General features: G+C 35.5%; 1 protein-coding gene across 6 annotated transcripts in view; it reads right to left on the reverse strand.

Moving 5' to 3' along the window:
- pappa2 (pappalysin 2) overlaps nt 1-24592 on the reverse strand; it is a 131456-nt gene that overhangs the window by 29779 nt on the left and 77085 nt on the right. For 4 of the 6 annotated variants that reach the window (XM_087241056.1, XM_087241058.1, XM_087241057.1 and 1 more), the window contains 9 exons: nt 18071-18199; nt 17785-17870; nt 15189-15382; nt 12467-12568; nt 11818-11953; nt 11553-11727; nt 8909-9071; nt 5378-5555; nt 1101-1314 (listed from right to left, as the gene is read on the reverse strand). In XM_087241056.1, the coding sequence (XP_087097182.1) occupies nt 1101-1314; nt 5378-5555; nt 8909-9071; nt 11553-11727; nt 11818-11953; nt 12467-12568; nt 15189-15382; nt 17785-17870; nt 18071-18199 (1377 nt within the window). The remainder of the gene's footprint in view (nt 1-1100; nt 1315-5377; nt 5556-8908; nt 9072-11552; nt 11728-11817; nt 11954-12466; nt 12569-15188; nt 15383-17784; nt 17871-18070; nt 18200-24592) is intronic. The other 2 variants (XM_087241059.1, XM_087241055.1) reach the window with 1 other exon arrangement.

Raw genomic sequence — 24592 nt, forward strand, 5'->3', positions numbered from 1 at the left:
AATCCTAACGCCACTCCTACACCTAATCCCAACCTTACCCTATACAAGTAAATGAGAGGGTGCATAATCTGGCAGGGGTGCGTTTTTCGGCACGACACTGGTCGCACTTCAGACAAGAATCGCATCACTGCGTCTTCAAAATTCTACAGCTTGTCCATCTTTGTTCAAATAAAGAGAATTTGGCAGCATGCATATATGCAACAGTCGATGTTTATTATTTTTTTGGTTCTAGCTTGCGCCCACACAGGCTGGCAAAATCATGATCTAATTTGAATACAGAAACTATTTAGTAGTTTTAAAAATCAATAAAGAATCATTACAGAAAGAATCGCGATGTATCGATGAATCAATTCTTTCTCCCACCCCTATTCTTTATATTCTTCTGGTCTGCATTTTTGCTCAACATGAATGCAGCAATTACTGCATTTCTTGAATGACATTCCCCTCCAGCCACGTGTTTTTTTTATTTTTTTATTTACATCTAACCCATGTGACGAACCATCTGGTATGACTAAATAGCCAATAAATCCTGAGGAAATAAATTGGGGTGCCTTGTTCATTGAGAAAGATCATACGGAAGCACAGGCTAAAATTACCTTGATAATAGCATAACACCTCTCTTAAGGCCGCCATAAACCACTTACCAAACCTTCATAATGAAATGCCTTTAGAACAAACATGCCAATGGTCTTAATAAACAGGATCATTTAAATGGCTTTATTAGATGCACTGGCTATCGCTTCTGGTATTAATGCCCAATTAAAAGCAGTTAAAAGACACTGAGGTATTTTACCAGCCATTTTAATAACTCATAAAGATTAAGCAGGTGCAAACGCTAGTCTCCTCAGATGTGCTAAAGTATGCTACATGCTATAGCTTGATTGGATAGAATACCAAAACAACACGCCATCGGACCATTCATCAAAGAACACTGCTGACTCTATTGCTGAAAGATATTTGGAAACACATGGAGCGAGATTTTGATCTTATTAGAACCATGTGAGCAACCTAGACGCTGGAAACACATATTTTCTCCTTTAAAATTTGTCAACATGGTAACCTAAGCTTAAAAATTAGTTCAAACCACACCGAATACTCACTTTCTGGGCTTTTTGTTGAGAGTCCCAGTGACATAATATCCTGGGTTGCATTTGAAGCGGCAAACAGTTCCCACGTCATGCCCGCCTCCTTGACAATGAGGAACTAGAAGTGTGGCATTTGGTAGGAAAGGTGGATCCGCACACTCAATCTTGCAGTAAGCTTCTGGGTATGACCACAGTCCATCCTCAAGACAAACCAATGTGTCACTCTCACCTGAAAAACAGATGGCAAGGCAAGTTTATTCATACAGCACATTTCATACACAATGGTAATTCAAATGCTTTACATAAACAAGAATTAAAGGAACATAAAATACAAGTATATGAAATAAAAACAATCAGGAATAAAAGAAAGACACGACAAAAAGAATAAAAGAAAGACACGACAAAAAGAAAGCTCCATCAGTGTGTTCCAAAGCTCCAACCTTTAAGACCATCTGAAGCCTTGAAGTATCAGTTGTTGGCTCTTCAAAAGGTGAGAAGCCATTCAGTGAACTGCAGCCAGCAAATGATTGCTTGAGGTTGCATTTGTGCACAGTTATAAAAGACCAAACATGACCCAAACTACCTAATATATTCTCTGTGAAATTCCTTTTGATTTTAAAATTAAGAGTAAAGAGTAATTGGAAGGATCTTTGCAGTGCTATATTTAAAATATATTTTTTTAACAATCTGTACACCAATTTGGTTTCTTTCAATATACTTTTTTTTTTCAATATACCTTTTTTTTTTTTTTTTTTTTGCAATGATCAAGTCACATGAATTATTTTTTTTTCCGTTTTTTGATGGTTGAAATACGCATTACATCGAATGTAGCATGTGGATATTCTGGGTTCAACTGTTTGCCTGTAAGTAGAATACATTTTTACAAACTCTATACCAAATTTGGTATATGTTTATCCCTTTTTAAAGCATTAAGCCATATTAAGCAATTATTCAAAGTTTTGAAAGGTACAAAAGCGTGTTATATGCAATATTAGTGCATAACATTGATTTTCTGTCTTTATCTGCTTGCCAGTACATATAACATACTTTTAACAAACTGTATACAAATATGGTCTACACACATCACTTTTCTTAATGCATTAAGCCACACTAAGTGTTCATGTTCTGTAAAGTAAAGCTTTAAACAGTCATGTTTATCTAACCAACTTTCTGTCTCGCTACAAATCCAACTCGCTCTTTAAGATCTAAAACCTCAGCGCTTCTTGTAGTACCCAGATTAGCAAAATCCACTTAAGGAGGTCAAGCATTTTCATATATGGCTCCTAAACTGTAAAATCGCCATCCTGTTAATCTCTGAGGCTCAGACAGACTCTCTCAGTTCAAAACTATATTAAGACTTATCTTTAAAATTTAGTAAAGCATATGTACAATGCAGGCAACAAGGTAGCACAGTGATTAGCACTGTCATCTCACTGCAAGAAGGTCGCTAGTTCGAGTCCTGGCTCGGTCAGTTGGCATTTCTGTGTGGAGTTTGCATGTTCTCCCCGTGTTGGCGTGGGTTTCCTCAGGGTGCTTCGGTTTCCCCCACAGTCTAAAGACATACGCTATAGGCGAGTTGAATAAGCTAAACTGGCCATAGTGTGGGAATGCAAGATTGTATGGGTGTTTCCCAGTGCTGGGTTTCGGCTGGTGGGTATATGGTGGGTAAGTGGTTCATTCCGCTGTGGCAACCTATTCAAATTAACCCATTTGAAGCCACTTGCATGAATGAATGAATATATACAATGCATCACCTAACTGTAGGATGTGTGAATGTGCTCCATGCAGCAGAGTGGGCTTGACAAACCACCTGTAGGATACACGCTTCCTCTCTTTACGCACCAGGCACTTTGTTAGAAATATTTTTTTGTTTTATATATTTGTTTGTATAGCTAAGGATGCATGAATGTACTTCATGCAGGTGAGTGGGCTTGACAAACCACCTGTAGGACACACTCTTCCTGCACCAGCCTTTTTGTTAGAAATACCTATATATTGTAAATGTTCGTTTATCTAGCACCTATTTTCATATATAGCACTTCATTTTCACATTGACATTAATATCTCTAATTCAAATACATTATGAACAGCAGCTATGCTAAGTAGTCAGTGTTGTTTTGCACTTAATCATTGGTCTGGCTTTACTTTGGTTCCAGCCCTCTTTCCTGGCTGTGTAAATAGGAAAGAAGGGCTGAGCTGCAGGAGAACACAGGTGGAGATGTGAACATAGGAAACATTCAAGTAAGTAAGTAAGTAACATTCAAGACTGAGTTTCATCCCATAATACAGAAGACCCCAGAGAGCAACTCATTTCAGATGTATAATTTTAGGCAAGGTAGCCCAGGGGTCACAAGGGACCACTCCTCATATGATCTATAATATTTTTAAATGCAAGGCTTTGATAGATCACTCCAATTTTTTATTTTTATTTTTGCTTTGGCAGAGAGCAGTGCAGTCTGTGGTCAGTGGCTTCACTGAAAGGTCCAGGACATTGCATCACTGAATTGCTATGCGTATTGGTCTTGTTGTTGTAGTGTAGTGTTTTACAGTGATGGGCTGTAGTGTTCTTTTGGGAGGCCTTTTAACATCTTTTTATGAGTTGGCATTAATTGGATATAAACAAAAGTACTACAGTGATTTATGTATTTAGTGAGTTCATTATTATTATTGAAATTATGTTTTAGTAGTGCCGCAAGTACATGTTTGTTCGAAAAAATGCAGCCATTTTAGGTACTGCTAAATTTAATCAGGACTACAAAGTAGGCAGAAAGAAAGATCTTAAAACTTTGTAAAGGAATCATTATATTTTATTGAGCAATAAAACTGCTTCAGAACTTAAACAAAAATCTAATTAGTTATGTTACTAAAACTGTTTGAGAGAGTCCTATATCAAATGGGCGCCGTGCCATGGGAACCATGTGCTCAAAGGGCATTTCATAATGAAAACACTGCGATAATTCCCACCTGAGCTAAAAGAAATATTTTTTATTATTATTTAAAATGTCATATTACTACAAATCATATCAGAGAGTACCTGCTTGAGATATGCATACACACCCAAAACACATAATCCATAAAAGTGATGATATTAAACTAATAAATCAATGAACACTAATAATGAATATCATGACAAAAACTGAAGAAACATCAGCAGCTTAAAATAAAAGCAAATTCACAAATGCTCACAATATTGGGTTACTCAGTTATAACTCAGAACTCACTCATATATGTAACAGTAAGATATGCTAAGAAATAAACACGTTAAAGGGGTCCTATTTTTTCACTTTTAATCTTATCAAGATGTGATTTTATAGGCAGTTTTTACACATTTTACACTTTTTATTATGGACATAAATGGATCAAGGAAAATATTTAGACATGTTGTGAAGCCTGTTTTTTTTTTTTTTTTTTTTTAGAGAGAGAGAGAGACAGTTGAATATGACTTTCAAAAGATTTTTTAAAAAGTTAAAACGTTACTGCTGCTCGTAAACAGCAGATGCTATAGTTTGGAATTCCTAGCCTGCATTGCTCAATATAAAAGTGTTTTCCATGTTACTCATTTAGGCAAGCTTGTCAGAATAAAATAATATAAAATAATAAAAAATAAAAATTTTTAAAAAATTAAAAAAATAATAAAATAAAAATAAAATAAAATAAAATTGAATAAAATAAAATAAATTTAAATTAAATTTAAAACAAAATTTTTAAAACTAAACTAAAAACAAAATAAAACACTTAAATTAAATTAAATCAAATTAAAAAAACTAAACTAAGCTAAACTAAAAGTAAAGAAAAAATAAACAAATTAAAAAAATAAATTAAATTAAATTAAATTAAATTAAATTAAATTAAATTAAATTAAATTAAATTAAATTAAATTAAATTAAATTAAATTAAATTAAATTAAATTAAATTAAATTAAATTAAATTAAATTAAATTAAGATTTTCCATGCTGAAATCATCCATTTTCTTAAAAGTAATCTGTAAATAAAAAATAAATGCAACCTATAATGTTATAGTAACAATGATTTTTTAATCGAAATTCAATTTCAATCTTGATTTTGGCCTCCATAAATTGAATACATTATTTTGTTAAGCTATAAAAGTTTTTCATTTATATAACATAACTCATGGGCAAACTCACAAAACCAGTTACAAAAATACAGCTATTGGCTTAAAAGCTTACTTATTTACATATAAAAAAAAAGCTTAAAATCTCACAAAAACAGACACTTTCACCGCAATTTAAGTGAATCAAATAACCCTCTAGTAGCCCAGTTCTCATCCTCACCTTGCAGGATTGCCGGGGCGTTACAGGAAAAGGTGCACTGCTTGCCGAATGTAGTGCCCCAGGGACAGGAGAAGGAAGCAAAGTAGACATGAGATGGAGGAGGAGGACCACAATCAACGGGCTGACAGCTCACTACACGATCCCACACTCCATGCACACAAATCAGCTCTGCTTCCTTCTAAAACAGACAGAGAAAGACACCCACTTGTTAAGATAAAGTAGTTAAATCAAGTTAACTTTTCTAGGCATTTCAACTTGCATCAATCAAACTGAGTAAAAATACGAAGTTTGTATAACTTTAACAATTTAGTTGAAACCTGATTAACTTATTAAAAATAGGTTAAAGCAAGATAAAACTATTTGTTGTCTTGACTTTTTGTCATTAAACGTTTTACAGCATATAGTTTGTGAAAGATTTATAAGACACAGAATTTTACTTGACAGAAAAACACATGCTGTTTAGTTGAGTTACACCACTAAAGCGAATAGATCATTTGATTTGTTTACATTCACAACCTTTGGTATACCGGCAAATCTGAACGCAATTCGACAAAAAGATGTCAACGTTATTTTAATGTTTATGCTCTGTTTAATCTGAATAAACTAAGCCATGTGTGTTCCTGCTCTAATCTTTTGAAAATACTCAAGATGCTCTTTTGCTATTTATTACACTGCATTTTTTCAGTAATTCTCCTCAATAACTTAATCAACTCCTTCACAATAACAAACGTTAACGTGAGGATTTGGAAAATGTAGGTCACAAGACTCACAAAAGTAGGCCATGACCTTTCTTTTCATGTTTTCAAAATGTTTCTTGCTCCAAAACAGTTGTGAAAAAGTCAAGCTATTGAATAAACACTGTCTATATCCAATATCACCCCGAATTATCTTTGTTTGGACATGCGCAGATATAAATGAGCCTCCAGTTACAGCAGACTTTCTGAAAAGCATGTTTACATGACCCGGTTTGACCGATATTCATAGAAATCTGAATAAGACAGCTGGCGTACGGCTGTATTAATCAGAATTATGGGTCATGTAAACATGTTTACCTGGAGCTTACCTAACTGGAAAATGAGTAATCCAATTAAAACAGCAATATTCTTGTGCATAAACACAGATGTTTTTGAGATCGCTCTCCTTTAAAAAATCTTTAAAAAATGTCTCCACTTTTTATGTTTATTTCATTTTATTTCATATACTAGTGGTATTACATTTACAGTTGAAATCAGAATTATTAAATCCCATTTGAATTGTTTTTCATTATTTCCTAAATGATGTTTAACAGAGCAAGAACATTTTCACAGTATCTGATAATAGTTTTTATTCGGGATAAAGTCTTATTTGTTTTATTTTGGCTAGAATAAAAGCAGTTTTGATTTTTTTTATAACATTTTAAGGTCAAAATTATTAGCCCCTTTAAGCTATATTTTTTCCCACATCTACAAAAGAAACCATCGTTATCCAATAACTTGCCTAAATACCCCAACTTGCCTAGTTAAACCTTTAAATGTCACTTTAAGCTGTATAGAAGTGTCCTAAAATATCTAGTAAAATATTATTTACTGTCATAATAGCAAAGATACAATAAATCAGTTATTAGAGATGATTTATAAAAAAAAATGTGTTAAAAAAAACTTCTCTCCGTTAAACAAAAATTGGGGAACAAAATAAACAAGTTGGCTAATAATTCTGACTTCAACTGTATGACTACAATACTTGTTTGAGAAGAGAAATGAACCAAAACGTCATACATTCAGAGACTAAAAATGCAAAAAAAATCTAATGAAAGTAAAAACAGGTTGATACATTAGTAATATAATATTTAAATAATATGTTAAAATAACAGCATAATATAAAATGGTTTAAATATTAATATTTAGGGTTTGACATTAACACCCACCAACCCGTCATTTGCGGTTAGATTTAAGCTGTGGCGGGTTAGATAGCCACTCCCAACTAGCCATTTCAGCCATTAAAGATTAGAGTTTTAATTTATGACTGTTTGTCAATATACGTGCAAAAGTGATCTTAGAATCAAGAAGCAGCACGAATGATAACTGTTCGCATGAGAAAAAGAAAGCAGGGGACAGCCGATTGAGAGGATGATCAGGTACAAGGTGAGACATAGGCAATCCTGACACACTCACGAGGGCTTTAGTGTGCGAGTGCTTAAAAGCTCCTGTGCCCCGTTTCCTTGCGTGAAGCAACCAGGACTGAAAATGCAACAGCGTGATCGGTTCTCTTTTAAATAGACTGGAAAAAAGCGTTGCTCATGCACCCACAGTTCTGCTGCTTTTAGGCGCTTGAGACTTTATTGTAAGCGACAGCGGTTGCCGCTTTCGATTAAACCATTCTTTGAACAGATAAAATGCCAAACATTAACCATGTGTGCCTGGTCATTCTTTCACTATCATACACGGAATGTTTTTCACGTTTTCTTTTGCTTACAGTTATTTTTACTAATATGGTTTCATTATCATCCGCATAATAACATTGCTTTAATATGAGATCAACTCTCCATTTATATTTAGTTAACTGGTGATCTGGGACCTTTAGCCAGTACAGACTACTGTGTATAGTTTTAGATACATGACAAATTTTTTTAAAATCTCAATTGTTTTTTAAGAAAATTTTGTTGAATAAAAAGTGTATGTATACAGCTATATTTTGCTTGTTTTTGCACATTATTTAAATTTTTTGGCAGGGAAATAATTAGTTTGACGTGACCAGAGAGAAAATTTGTAAATCCTTAGTGCTGAGCCCTAAAAAGTCATGTGAAATAAAACTGATTGCAATGCAACACTTTCCAAGTGATGGGTTGCAGCTGGAAGGCAAAAACATATGCTGGATAAGTTGGCAGTTCATTCCGCTGTGGCGACCCCAGAATAATAAAAGGACTAAGCTGAAAAGAAAGCGAATGAATAAATGCAATGCAACACTATGAAGCCACAACACATTTGCTCATCCTCATTGAGCAAGGTCATACACAACACACAAAAAAGTTAAATGAATGAGGAGGCATGTGGACATAACACATCATTTAAATCAAGAAATTTTAGCATGCCAAAGTTTAATTTATACTAAATCTAACAACTAAATTGTGGCTAGTGAAAATGCCGGGTGGCTAGTAATTTTGGAAAACTACTAGCCACAGTGGCTGCTGATCAAAAAAGTTAATGTCAAGCCCTGTTAATATTAATTATTAATATTACTATTAAATGCTTGAAAATAATTTGCATGACGTCAATAACCACTATGAGAACAACAACAGATAATTTAATAAGTTTGTGAGTAAGAAAGTAATCAAATTGCTTTAATAGGTGTGAAACAAAAGGAAATAATATATTTATATATAAACCTGTTTTGATAAATGACAACTAAAATATTAAGTGTCAAACAAAAATCCCTAATATTCCATGACTTGGACAAAAAAAATCCATGACTTTCAATGTCTGGAATAGACCATTTAAAATTCCATGATATTCCAGACATTCCCTTACCCATGACAACCCTGGTACTTGTGCTCACCTGATGGGAAGAAAGGCTCTGGCCGTGGAGAACAGTGAGTATAAAGCCACGATGACAGGAAACAGAGCAGTGTTTGGAGTCTAACGCTGGAGTACAGCGGACTGAAGCATGTTCAATATTCACAGGACTGCATGACTCAGTACTGCACAGCCTACGCACACATCTGAGAGAGAAAAAAAAAAAACACATTCAGTTTAATGGTGCAGACACAGACATCAAATACACTGCCAAACATAAATGATTTTTTTTGTTTTGTATTTTTATCTGCGTCTCTGAGTATGTTTATGATGTATTTGGCTGCATCTGAAAGCTTAGGTAACTTACTTGCCCTATCTGGCATTTTTATAGAAACACTTCTGAGGTTTAGTGATTGACAACAAAATAGAGGGAGCTTTGATGATAACTAAGTGAAAATTGTATCACTAAAATAGTAATTTCTCAATTCAAATGACACCAAAAGTGAACAATTTCATTTCAAAAGATGTAAAATTCAAGCCCGTAGCCAGCCTGGTGAAAGGGGTGGTTCTTTTTTTTCTTAAAATAGTGGACCTTTTTGCAATTATACGCCTTATTTTCTATTGAATTATGAAATTTAAACGCTGCATTTTAGTGAAATTTTAAGCACTATTCTTAATTACCTTGTCAGATGGTCATCATAACCACACTTTTTGACTATTTTACCCAAATTGAATTCAAATCAATTTAAATATGGGCTGCTTTTGGTGCGTCACACATTTTTATTAGTCATTTTTGTTTTCAAGAATAAATCCAAGATTTAGAATAAAAGTTACTTGTAAAATGTTTTCTCCATTTAATAACAAAACAGTAGCGAAAGAGGACTTCACTTACATCAGAGCATATGTTTTATTGCACAGCTGGATCTTGGACTCATGAAAAATATTTGTTAGTATTGGCCAAAACTGATTAGCAGAACAGAGGATTCCGCTAGGTCTTAAAGCCTTGTTCAATGGGTTATTTTCACCAGGATGGCATAGCAGTTAAAATAGGACAAATGAGCTCATGAATGGGACAAATTCTGGACTTTTGTCAGTGAGGGGTGGGTCGTTCGAACCACCCAAACCCGCCTGGCTACGAGCCTGCATTTACACACAAAATGAGCACCAATTTTAGATGCTCAATAGTCACAACATTCAAATGAGGATTGTGAAATATCTAATATAAGTGTGTGCTGCATTTACTGTAATAACTGACCAGATAAAAAAAAAACATCTTTAAGTAAAAAGGATGTGAAATGATCATTTGATCTGGACATTAACACTTGTCTTTGTATAGTTTATGTAATGCATTATATCTTTAATGCCCTGCACTACCATTTAAAAAGTTTAGAATGAGTCATTTATTTAATAAATTTATATTTTTATATAGCAATGATGCATTAAAATGTGCAAAAGCGACAGCAAAGGCATTTATAATATTACAAAATAATTGTATAAAAATTTTACTTTTTGTTTAAAGAAAAATTATTTTAAAATGTGTCATGGTTTTCATACAACCATTAAACTGCTTTTGACATTAATAAAAGTAAGAAATTACTTTGCTTTGAAATATGCATTTTTATTAGATGTTTGACGTGATCACAACCGAAACACAGGACATATTGTAGCTCCTCCCTTTTTAAAAAAATTCCCAATAGCGTCTTGTTTTTATCACTGCTTCACCAGTGAGAGCGATTAAGCTCAAGTGCATCAAATCAAATGCATATGAGAAGCGTCATGAAGGGGGCGGGGTATGTCAGACATAAGAGAGAATTTGATTGGTTATGATGTGATAAGAAACTGTTGTTTGAGATGATGTGAAAAAAATCATTGCTCCATATAAGCAAAAGTGACAAGCTTTACATGTTTATATCAGTTTTATATCTTCTAAACGCAAATTGTCACTGTTTTGGAGCACACTAGCTTATACAGTAGGTATCTTAAAGATTAACAATACTGATACTCTAAAAACCTTTAATTTCATGGGACTTTTAAGCATCACATCATCATATTACAATGGTTTCAGAATGATTGTGTTACAGTGAGTACAGAAGTAATGATACCGAAAAATCCAGGAATGCATAACATTCATTCATTTTCTTGTCGGCTTATTCCCTTTATTAATCCGGGGTCGCCACAGCGAAATGAACCGCCAACTTACTCAGCAAGTTTTTACGCAGCGGATGCCCTTCCAGACGCAACCCATCTCTGGGAAACATCCACACACACATTCACACACACTCATACACTACGGACAATTTAGCCTAAACAATTCACCTGTACCACATGTCTTTGGACTGTGGGGGAAACCGGAGCACCCGGAGGAAACCCACTCGAAGACAGGGAGAACATGCAAACTCCACAAAGAAACACCAACTGAGCCGAGGTTCGAACCAGCGACCTTTTTGCTGTCAGGCGACAGCACTACCTACTGCGCCACTGCCTCGCCCAGAATGCATAACAATTTAAAATATATTGAAATAAAATTTTATAGATTTTTTTTTTGTCAGTATTATTAAATGCATGCAGCTTTGTTACTCATAAAAAGTCTTTCAGATTCTAAACTTTTGAATGGTAGTGTATGAATAATGAATAAATGCATTTTTGTTTGTGCTTGTAAGTCGTGGGACATCCCACCCTCAGCGCACCCGGTCAGGGCAAAGGCGCTGAAGTGACAAGAAGTACGTAATGCAACCGCCACCACGGCCACTTGAGAGGAGGAGAAGTTCAGCTGCACTGCTGAAGTCTGGTAAAACGGCACACTCAGATTGTGAGTCACATTCACCACTAGGGGGTTGCGCTGACATGACACCTCATACGAACCTGTCAACAAGCAAACACAAAAGACAGGTTGAAATGACATTGATACATAAAACATTTTTTTTTTTACCAAGCATTTGATAGATGTGCTACCAAGCAAGTGTCTTTTCCCATTGGTGTCACAGAGTTCAATGGTCACTGTTTTCTTGCAGTTTTCTCCATGCCAACTACCATCATATGCCAGATAGATGATGACAGAGGCTGCTACACCTGGCCGCTCAAATCCTACCTGTAACAAAAGTGTAGCTGTGTAAGTAATGCTTATAGTAGCATTATTCTGAGCTTGAGTAACATTATTGATTAGCATTGGCATAGACTGCATAAAGAAATAGCACAACATATAAATATATACAAAATCATCATGAACATACGCTAACATTCTAAATGTAAAAATGGTCTGTTGATGTTTTTGAAGTCTTGCATTATATCTTTGCACAATCAAACTACAGAGAAGTTCCAAACAACTGGATCTTTTTCATAAACGAAACTTTTATAAAATTACAGCAACCTTTCATTGATACATTTGATTAATTTAATCCATTTATAGCTGAATAAAAATCAACTTCTAACTGACCTCAACTTTAAAACCATTGTATTTTGATATACAAACGATATTCAAAATTCAACACCCTAAATACACCAAACCTGATTTAAAAATGGCAAAAAAGGCAAAGAAAAGTGACTTTAATTGACTGAATAAAATTCAAAGACTTTACATGTTGTCCACTGAGTATGAATTTACCTGTAGCCAGACAGACTGATCCTGTGTATAATGGGCTGTACAGGGGCTCCAAGCCTCATGAGCCACTATTTCATTTATGTCAAAATACTGTGACTTGCACATCTGAAAAGGAAAGCATGAAAAAAATCATAAAATATATCTAATATTGCATTCAAAACAAACACAGCTCATTGTTTTTGTCAATCTGATTGGAATATCACAGCGGATTTGTGAACAGATACTGCCAAATCACATGACAACAGTAAAATATGACAAATATTGGTAGTACGGTACATTAAAAACACAAACTATCATGCTTATGACTTAAAGGTGTGCATTTATTCAACTTGTTAAATTGTTGTCTATAGAAGATTTGGGAAGTAAAACAATTTTCCAAAAATTGTTTAATATGCACTTTTATAACTACAACAATTACCCCTAGAATGAAAAGCTCAGTTTTGACCATATTTGGAACAGTCATGAATATTAATGAGATCTGCTCTTATGCTCGACATCTTGTGTCAGTGCCTGCTCTCTTTCTCTCTCTGAGCCGTTCACAAATGTTTGTTGACTCATTACACATATCTGCATGAGTCTGTTTCTCATTACAAACACACACAGAAAAGTTCACAATATACACTTTAAACTAACAAAAGATAAATTACAACATTCAACCTTATTCTTCTGGGTGGTGCTGAATAATAATTGTATAATCCGCATATCCCATTTTGCATTCTGTCGAGCTGTGAACTCTATGAGGTCATGCATGGCCGCCTGCTTTACAAAACTGAAGGGTGCAAAACTAAGGGTGCTTTCACACCTAGACTTTTGTTTCAGAACCTGGCGCCATTTCCCCAGTTAGTGTGGTTCGTTTGGCATATGTGCAACCAGCAATCGCACTTAGATCTACAGGTATGCCAAAACAATCGGTTCAAGATCACGTGAATAAGGTGGTCTCGGCTCGATTGAAACAAACTCTGGAGCGAAACAAAGGCAAAACAATCCAACGAACTAACGAACCAGGCTAAGTCATTGTGTATTATTGTTATGTCATAGGCATGTATGCAGCTATATGAAGAGAGAATTAGGAGTAGGGTGGGATGTCATTCCAACTGGTAAAATGTGTTTCATGTCAACTGTGAAAGTGAAAGCATGCTGAATTATTACCGAGAGCTGTTTATCAGTTAGGAAAATTGACCGAACTGCAGTCTTGGATAATCTGTTATCTCTCTCTATAATGTTAAACCTATATTGCATAACTCTAGCCAACGGTATGAGAAAGTCTGACCTCTGACTTATATTTGGTGACGATGTCTGTGGGTGTCACCATTCAAAATGAATCATTCAAATTGCTCATTGCAATAAATTAAAATAAGGACGAATGACAACTAAGCGGGACTTGTTTTAGTTATTTTGGTCCATTTAGAAATTTTGTTGAGTGGAAGTGAACCACACCAAGAACAAAGTGCAACATTGTGACAATTTTAATCCCTGTTTCAGCACAAAAGAATCGATTTATAGGTGTGAAAGCGCCCTTAAGCCTGGTTTATACCTCTGCATTGAGTGATCAGCGTGACCCACGGCGCATGCCTTGCGCGTTGCTGTGCATTTATACTTCTGCACTCTGTTTGTGTTGCTCTGCAATAACACTTCCGAAACACTAGCTAGCAGTGAGGTTTTTATGTTGCTCTGTGTCGAGTTTCTTCCCTGGTGTTTTGTTTTTTTTCTGAATAGTACCTAAATGAAGAAGTAGCACAAACTCGCTCATTCTGAGGCAGGAACCGACAGACATGCAACAACTTTAATCATAAGGTAAACATCTACAGCTCCTTCACTGGACTCGACACTTGTAAACGCTTTCACCCTCGCCCACACTCATCAGCGCTACCAAGCAGACCAATCACAGAGCTTGCGCTACGAGTTGTTGCGACGTGTACTTAGATTTTTTGAGAGGCTGCGTTGGAGCATACGTGTAAGCTTGACGCAGAAGTATATATCAGCCTTGTAAAAATATAATTGTTGCAATCTCAATAGGAAACCTTGTGGCCAATCAAACGCAGCCCAGCCAGGCATATTAATCATCCTGTGTTGATTGTCAAGAGTCAATGTTTTATTCTGATTAGTCTGTTTTTCAGCTGGATTTTACACTCACCACATTTACATGTGCACAAGTAAATAACAGTGTTTGAGGCTCATGGTATGGCAATTTTCATGTACTTAAATCGTTTTATTCAGGTTATTCCCATGTCTATCCAACTATTTATTCTATGGCACCTTTTTTTGTTGCCAAATTACCTCTTATTTTTGTAATCACTGTGAATTTTACCAGAACATTCTCTGTTCTTTCAGACACCAAAAATAACAAACGTTCTGCTTTCTGTGCTATAGTGCAATCAGACTTGTCGTTTTCTGCAGCAGCTCCGGGCACATGATCTAAAGCTAAAATCTAACCAGGCGGCCTATTTCATCACAGGGAACAGGCGAAAAAATCAACACCCTTGTCAAAAAAAAAAATCCTTGCTTTGATGTGCTGTGATTGATTGCACATGATGTGAACAGCTCCAGAAAAACATATTTTGTTTTGCATCAAGAGTGTCATTGCATTTCAAATTCGGGGCCTTAAGGGCCTTTATTAAGTGATCAACCTTCCGTAGCGATTTCAGTATACAAGCAATTAAATCTTACACAAAATAGCAACTAAATCCTAAACAATGGTTTAACGCACAGGTTGATTGGTGTGTACCTGAGTGAGCGCAGGCTCCCCGGTGACCCTGGAGGCAGGACACCTCTGGTCCTGGTGCGAGCCCAAGGCAGTGGACGCCCACTGATCATTGAACCCCTGAGGAGTGAAAAAACCACAATCCTGGATGCTGGAGCCCTTCTCAAACTCCTCACACACTCCATCTCCTTCAAACACATAGCACAGGCTTGGCTGACCTGATGGAGGGGGAAAAAAAACAAGACAAACTCATCAGAAGTAACGCATTGACTGCCAAGTCGTAATTGTGTTTTCATAGCAAGCCGGTGAGACTAGCCTTCACTTAAGTGTGAATTGAAAATAAACGTGATTCCAGTCAGATGATTAAATAAACGATCAAGACGTCACGTAAAAATATGTGCATGATGTCATGGCATATGAATGAGTTTTGACGGATGTGCACGTGGGGCTAAAACGAGAATTAGCATGTCGTTAAAATTAATTCGTTATAGAACGACATGTGCAGGTGACATCATGAGCGCTCGTCTGAGAATGCAGTACGGTAAAAGGAAGATGACTTCATTTGCAACAAAGAAAAACAGCTTATCAAAAGCAAAGGGCTCAAAAGGGTTCAAACATCAAATTAAAAACACAAGCATTTGATTGGCTCAGTCGCTGCTGCAGAACAGCTGACCTAACTCACATGCCAATGCCAAAGGATTTACTCCTAAGCTTTGTTGATCTTTGCTCCCCAAACACGCTTGTGGAGATAATATATGAGAGCTTCTAATGTGGCATTAGAGTAAATATCAGAAAAAAAGCCATTCCCGAATGCCCTAAATCCACAAAAATGTGGTTACAAGCTACTATGAAAACATTGGGAAGTTTGAGGCATGTGAGTCAGTCGCCGTCTACGTCTACGGTCATGTTTGAATTAGACGCTTCTCATGCTTCACGCTCACTGAAAATGTAGCACTTTCAGTCACGAAAACAACACTGACTAAATTGGTCAACTATTTGCTTTTATTCCCCACAACATTTCCTGCGAGTCTTCCTGGATTGTTTCACTCTCACTGAAGCGCATTATGTAACAATGGCATAACGTTAATAGACTTGTTATGAAGATCAGTTACAGCCTAAGACATACTATAAATGCATTGCATAAAACTACGATAACATTGAATGAGAGCTTTATTATGTGAAATTAGAACAGTTGTGTTACAGTAAATGACTTCAAATCCACAGATTGCAATCTGGAATGAATTTTTAAATTGCGCAAAGATTCAGACCAAATTACCAAGCATCAAAGATTCTGCTGTCAAAGAAATTGCTCATAATTCATAGCGGGAAAGTGTGTCTGTGTGTTTTTCTGGTCAGCCAATGATTAATAACATCATTTATATTCATAAACAATGTAGCTTTCAAATTTGCTGTTATGCAATTCTGATGTAACAAACAACAGTTTTAGTATAACACGTTTTTTAAGGAACAATATAGCTTATAGAATTAAGCAACATTTTACAATACAGTATACTTATTGTCTGTTTTGCAAGGTTACTATTACAATAGGATCAGAAATAACAATTCTTTTTTTTTTTAAATATTTGTTTAGGTTTGTTTTTTGTTAGTTTCTTTGTACAAAATGTAAAACGAGCTGTTCTCAGGCATGTAAGTCATCTTTAACAGCGTTGGAATCATTATACAAGAGAGCACTTAATATTCATGATAAAAGGCCTCAGTTATACCATCACTGCAATATCTTAAAAAACATAGTCTTTTAAGTTTTCATAATATTATATAATATTCCAATATTTGTTTTGTTTTTTAAAATTATTCACAAACTTTCTCTTCCATCATTAAATTTTTTTAAATTCCAAATTAATCGCGAATGACACATTCTATGGTAAATGGGGAATATTATTATCTCCAGATGCAAAACCTCTTTTGGTTAATCTTCTTTTATTTATAAAGCCACAAATCTATGAAATTCTCTCCCAACAGAAATAATCACATGTACAAATTATAAGATGTTTTCTTGCCTGACTACTGTACGAGGTAGTTTTTGTCTAATTAAAATTGTATACACTAAGTGAGATGTTATTGATTTGTCAGTGTTTTAGTTTATATGCGATTATGCCTGTATTTTTTAAACCATGTATACCCAAAGTAGGGCCCGCGGGCCAAAGTTGGCTAATGGTAACCTTCGATTTGAGCCACTACCATCTGAAAAGAGTGGAAGAATGATGGTGGTTGGGGTATATGCATTTGACAGAGATTGTCATTTAAAATTTAACGAAATTAGTTTTTTCTTTGTTTTATTGCTGAGCTAAAAAAAAAAAACAACAAATGAAAGTATAATGATTCAATTAAATGCTGTAAATAAATCAGACTTATAATATGTAAATGTAAATGTTTAAGATCCCTATTACATACTTGCTCAGTTCAGTCTGATAAAGCATAAAAAACAGTAGCAGAAGAATCCGAATCAAGAGACAGCAATATTGTATTGTTTTGCTTTGGATTGTTCTGCTTTGAAAGCTGCTTATGATTATGACCCAAGTTTATAGTCCTAGTTCTGGTGCTTCTGTTGTGGTGTTTATAGTATAAGGGCCAGAGTATTTGTTTTGTGACTGTGACTCACCATGACACTTGAAACCTGCTTCAACATGGCATTTTTTTGAACAACCATCTCCATCTAAAAGATTTCCATCATCACAATCCTCAGTCCTGTTTTAGGGTAAAGAAAGAGAGAGAGAGAGAGAGAGAGAGAGAGAGAGAGCGATGCCAGCGGTTATAGTTATGTTAAGTATGTGGAAGGTCTTTGGCTACGCTTCAAAACACGAATGAGTCAAACAAATACTCCGAAATATGAAACATTCTTTACAAATGAATAAAGCACATAGTAGACACAGTAAGTTGATACTGACCCCTGTAGTGTGGCATCACCACAGAAATGTTCTCCGTGAGTGTAAAGCAGGCTGGGGGAAAGTTCACTGAACAAACCGTCCGATTCCACCTGGATCCTGTACAGGTACTGAACATCCTTCTGCACATCGCTGAGGACAAGAGTGAAACACATTTAGAAAACATACAACAAGGAGTAAAGGGTGAGAATAATCAAATATAAATATTAAGCAGTTAAATAAAAAAGAAAATAAAAATAGATAAATGGAAAAAATTAAACATTGAAAAACAAAAACAAATAAAAATGAAAATAAATAAAATAAATGAATACAATATAGAAGTACTTTAAAAAGAAATAAAAATCAAAATATCAATAACAAACAATGAAAATGAATAAAAATTAAAATAAATAACATACAACTGAAAATATGTAAACAAATAAAAGGATGGATGGATGGAAGGATGGATGGATGGATGGACGGACGGAAAGAAGGATGAACGAATGGATGGATTAATGAATGAGGAACAGACGGATGGATGAATGGATGGACAACTAGATGGACGAATGGATAGACGAATAGATGGAATAATGGATGGACAAATGGATTATGGATGGATGGATGCATGGATTAATGGGTGGATGGGTGGATGGATGGATGGATGGATGGATGGATGGATGGATGGATGGATGGATGGATGGACGGACAGATGGATGGATGAGCGAATGGATTGTGGATGCATGTATGGATTGATGGATGGATGGAACAGTGGATGTGTGGATGGATGGATGGATGGATGGATGGATGGATGGATGGATGGATGGATGGAGGGATGGTTGGACAAATGGATGGGCAAACAGATGGATGAATAGATGTATGGATGGATGTATATATGGATGGAACAGTGGGTGTGTGGATAGATGGAAGGAAGGAAGGATGGATGGATGGATGGATGGATGGATGGATGGATAAATGAATGGGCATATAGATTGTGGATGAATGTATATATATATATGGATGTATGGATGGATAAATTGAATAATGGGTGTGTGGATGTGAATGTATGTATGGATAAATGGATGGAACAGTGGGTATGTGGATGGATGGATGGATGGATGGATGGATGGATGGATGGATGGATGGATGGATGGATGGATGGATGGATGGATGGATGGATGGATGGATGGAAGGATGGATGGATGGATGAATGAAAGGATGGATGGATAGATGGATGGACAAATGAATGGATAGATTGTGGATATAAATATAATTATGGATGGATGGATGGATAAATTGAACAGTGGGTGTGTGGATGTGAATGTATGTATGGATAAATGGATGGAACAGTGGGTATGTGGATGGATAGATGGATGGATGGATGGATGGATGGAGGGAGGAAGAGAGGGAGAAATGGATAGATAAATGCTGAAATTCAGAAATGTGTAACAACATGCTACTCTTACTATTCCTGTTATAGAAAATGTCAAACATGAAATATGTATAGTTAAGTGAGGACAGACATGCAGACATAAAAGACAGAGAAAGGGATGGATGACTAGATGGATGGATGAATTTATAATTCATTCAGTGACCATTAAACTCAGAGTGAGTCATTGTATCATTCGCTCAACATTCTAAATAACAATGAATCATTCAGACAAAAAAGTAACTGGTAGCACTGTCTCTAAATGGTTTATTAAAAAATATTCAATATCTTGTTAAGAATATAAAAACAAATGTATTACATTAACATTGTATTCAGTAATAATGCATTTTCCATCTTTAAACTTAAATATATGATGATGACTGAGCACTGGAACCAAATACAAAAATTAAGCAGAGCAATGCTGATTTTCACTACAGCCGCTGTATTAAATTTGTTAAATTAAATTTGAAACAGCAATACTTGATCACAACTATATTTTTCCTCAGGGTGATCTCAAATCTAACCCTGTTAAAAATGGAAACGTCCTTTGAACATTGAGGTTATCACTGCATGTCACACTGCATCGATCTGATCTGATTCAGTGAGCCTATAAAAAGAGTCAGGCCATGATTGCCAAGGCTTGTTTGATTTCAGTTGTTTTCCGGCCACTGGTAAGAAGATGCCCTGCTAACTGAGCATCATGTATTTTCTACAGCAGCTCTTATTACTCAACAAATTGGCCTTATTAATTATGGATGACTTCCAGGCAGAGGGAAGAGGAGTGAGACTACTTTAAGCCAAAGAAAAGGGAGATCCAATGAAGAATTCTGTGCAAGTGAAAAGATTAAGCCAAATTTCTCTCTTCATAGCACAGCCAGTTATGTATATACAGTTATATTTAATCTAGTTATTTGGCCATAAATTGGTCATGGGTGTGGTTTAATTTGAGCTTAAATGCATCAAATGTCTAAACACAACTGGCCTTGTTCGACATTTTCCACTGAAATCAACTATAGTGTAAAAATGTTGTGTTGCTTTAAACCAAATTTGAGTAAAACAAGAACAATCCTGAATCCTGTGTTAAATTTGTTAATTCTTTTTTGTTTACCCAACTTTGCCCAAACAATTAGATTTATTTGTGTTTCACTTAATTGTGGATTGAAACATTGGCAGTATTTTATAGATTGTATTACAATTATTTTAAAAGCATTAATTTCCTTTCAAAGATAAGACAAGCAGCAAGAAACATTAGGACCCTTCATAAAACACAACAGGTACATAATGTAATATATATACAATAGTTCTGTCTGGTGCTTGAATCTGATTTTCTGATAGCTGTGCTATATTATGCAAATACCAGCACTAATACAGCATTTCATCCTTCACCGTTGTGCATTACTCAGCCCACATACAGCAACAAGCAGAGGACACTCTACAGTTTGACAAAAATTGCTGCTGTTGGACAATAAAATTTTCTTTTCGTGATTTTTAGTCAAGAATGTAGTTGTTTAGATTGCAACTATGCAGTTTATTTATAAAGATAGTGCCTATTTTAAAGTATTTATAATTTTGGAGATTCAGTGCTTCTGCCACCATCAGCCTGTCTGAGCAGACCAAAGAAAGTGCTGGTTGACGGTCTGCCACAAGATGGCGACTGCATTATTAAGTCCCTAAGCCCTGCTCACACTGTGAGATGTCAGCCACGATTTTGTCATCTGAGGCAAATTTGTGAAATCCTAAAAGATTCCTGATATCCTATACGCTAAAATCTGTGATCCATCGGCACTGGTGAGGGGCACTAAGAAATCGATGGCATACTATGGCATCGAGCCAACACAAGCATCCCACCAGTACAGATATAGCACCATATCGAACTCCTAATTGTGTAATATAGCTCATATATATATATATATATATATATATATATATATATATATATATATATATATATATATATATATATATATATATATATATTAAGGGTTTCACGATCCTCCAAATCCTCGATTCGATTACATTTTCGATTCTAAAGGCACGATTCGATTCGATTTTCGATTATGAATAATTAATTAATTAATAACCAATTAATTATTTGTAGCCTACCGTTTAAACTACCAGACCTGCATGGTCTTTGTTTTACCGATAAACAAATCATACAGTAAATGAACAAAGGCAAGATACACACATAATTACCACCTGTCAATCACTTTTTCTGCGAGACTCATGAATAGGCAGTGATCTGTGTCGTTATAATGGCGTCGGTAAAAAAGACGCACAACCAACAGGAACCAGCCAACAGTATCTGAGGTGTTCGCTAAAATGACAAAGTACAAGTGAGTGAAAGATTGAAGCAGCCCTCTGACTGCCTGGACCTGCTGTCTCAAGCTCATATGGCTGTGTGTGCGTCTGTGTCTGTGTGGTCACGTGATGTTTCAGAGGTAGAGAGCAAGGAGGGCTGCTCAGAAATGCTACACACCACTGTGGATGTCAAATCGTTGTCGTTCTAAAATGCCATTTAAAAACAAACACAGTGTAAACAGGGCCTGAGTGTGTACTTTTCGCGAGCGGATTTGCAACGGGGGCGGGCGGAGGATCGCGATGCCAGTGTTGTCTATCGGACGAACCGTACGTAATACGTACATAGCAGAGCTTGCAAAACTGGGTTTTTTGTCGACAACATGAACGTTGTCCACATAACTCACTGGAAATCCAAAATGCTTACACACCGACGACTTCATTGAAAGAGGAGAGGGTTTAAGTTCTGTCGACGGGTCTCCTGCGTCTGCAGTTCAACAAGCACTTCAACAAGCCTGTTTTTTCCCGCTTGGCAAGCCAAGCTGACGTGACATGGGGGCGTGGCAGCATCGACGATTCTATTTTTTGATTCGAATAATCGAAATTGAGCATAAATTTCGATAGATTTCGATTAAAAATCTAAATCGTGACACCCCTAATATATATATATATTTATTTATTTATTTATACAACAGTTCTGTCTGGTTCTCAAATCTGATTGGCTGATAGCCGTGCGATATTCTGCAATATCAGAACTCCCACAGCCTCTTTACCCTTTGTGTATTACTCCGCCCACATACAGCTAGCAAAAAGTAGACACTAGAGATCTAAAGTTTAAAAGATGCACGCTCAACTGTTTAACTGTCAGCTTATGATTTGAATCCAGAACAAAGTAGTTCCTCATACAAATGGGTTTTTGAGACTCTCCATGTTTGATTTTGTTTTTATATACACAATTATGCTGTCGAGCTGTTGTATAAACGCAATATCACACTTGTAGCAGTGCGATATGGCTATATATCGACACTGGTGGGGGCACTAAGGCACTTGGCCTGGGCCTCGTGCCAACGCACGCCTCCCACCAGTGCCGATATACAGCCATATCGCACTGCTATATATATATATATATATATATATATATATATATATATATATATATACATGTGTTTTTTTTCTATATTTTAATTTTCTTTATTTTAATTTTAAAGATTTAAGGCCAAATATTTATATTAACACATGCTGTTCTTGATATGTGTGAAATAAATTGTTAAATTATATCTATTTTTTAAATCTATCTATTTACTAATGCATGTTTTAAAACATAGTATTATAGTAGAACAAATTTTTTAAATGTAGTAACATTTCACAATATTACAGTTTCGTTGCTATTTAAGAAACTTTTGTAGCATATACAAGTGATTTTATGAAGAGAGAAAGCATCTAACATGCAAGAAAATGTTCTTATTCAATGTTTCAAACTAGTTTTGTAAAAAATGTCAAATAAAACAGAAGTGAAAATAATCTAACATTGCAATTCAACTTAAGAGATATATATTTCAGTAAAATAAACAATGTGCTTATTCTGACCCGTGTATTAAAACATATAACAGTAATCCCAGTAATATGTTTTATAATTTAAAAATGTTAATACCCTAAGTCGTTAGAAGGAGTGTGAAGTATAAAGATTTAAAACTACATTGGTTATGAATTGAAAGCTGTTTTACTCTTTTAAGGTTCTGATGCGTGAAAACCCTTTTCCCTCTTTAACTTTTATATCGATTTATTCATTTTTTTCATTCATTCATTCATTTTTTAATATATATAAAATATAACCAAATTCAACAAATATCAATATCAACAAGGATGTATTTCCTGAATTTTTGTTTTAACTGCAAATATAATATGAATACAAATGTAATAGCTCATTTAATATTTAGAGCAGGTCTTCCAACGGTTAATCATTAGGATTTTCAGATGGTTAAGCATCTCCATTCACTCTTCTTTAAAGAAAAAATAGACAACAACAAAGTGCTTTGTTATTTCAACAGACCTCAAGGTGGCACTGTAGCCTGCTTTCCCACAAAACACCCTCAATCCCACTCCCATTTCCCCCTCTTCTCCCTGTCACTCTTCTGTCTCCGTTGCTAAATGACAGGTCTCTCACTTACTGCACAGCGACTACATCACGCACACTACTCCCTTTAGCAAGAGATTGGAAACAATTTCAGAGCAGCTACAAACAGCCACGGGTGTTTACTGTTTCTACGGGTAAAGCGGTCACATTTGGTTTATATTCTAAGGTTTCATTGTACCTCGCTTTCTCTCTTTCTCTGATCCAATCCGTCTTTCTTTCCTTTCCCTATCCACATAGCTCAATCCCCAGTAGACTTTCCATCTTTCTGAGTTTACAGGACTTGTGGAAGGAACTTTTCTGGATATGTTTCATTCTCTGATCCACGCTATTAATCTCTAGACATTTTGACCTATTGCAAGTACAACAGTCTGGTGCCCCATTGATGAATCGGCATTGGAACAAGCTGAATAAAATGTGACAGAACTTGGCCAACACGTTGATTCTTGTAAAATGAAGGGCTAATGAAATGACAACGTCAAATGCATGATATTATTCTTCTTCTTATTGTTTTGGCTGTGGAAATGATTTTTTTCAGCGTTTCTTCGAAAACCGTTGCGCAATGCTTAAAACATTGATATGCTGAGGATATAATTCGATGACAGTTTTAGAAACTCAACATGTTCAGCATTTATACTTAAGCCACATTTAAAAATAATACTCCCAGAAATGCAGTAAATCAACCCAAAACACA

The sequence above is a fragment of the Danio rerio genome, chromosome 2 (assembly GCF_052040795.2).
Source record: "Danio rerio strain M-AB ecotype USA chromosome 2, GRCz13ab, whole genome shotgun sequence".
NCBI lineage: Eukaryota > Metazoa > Chordata > Actinopteri > Cypriniformes > Danionidae > Danio > Danio rerio.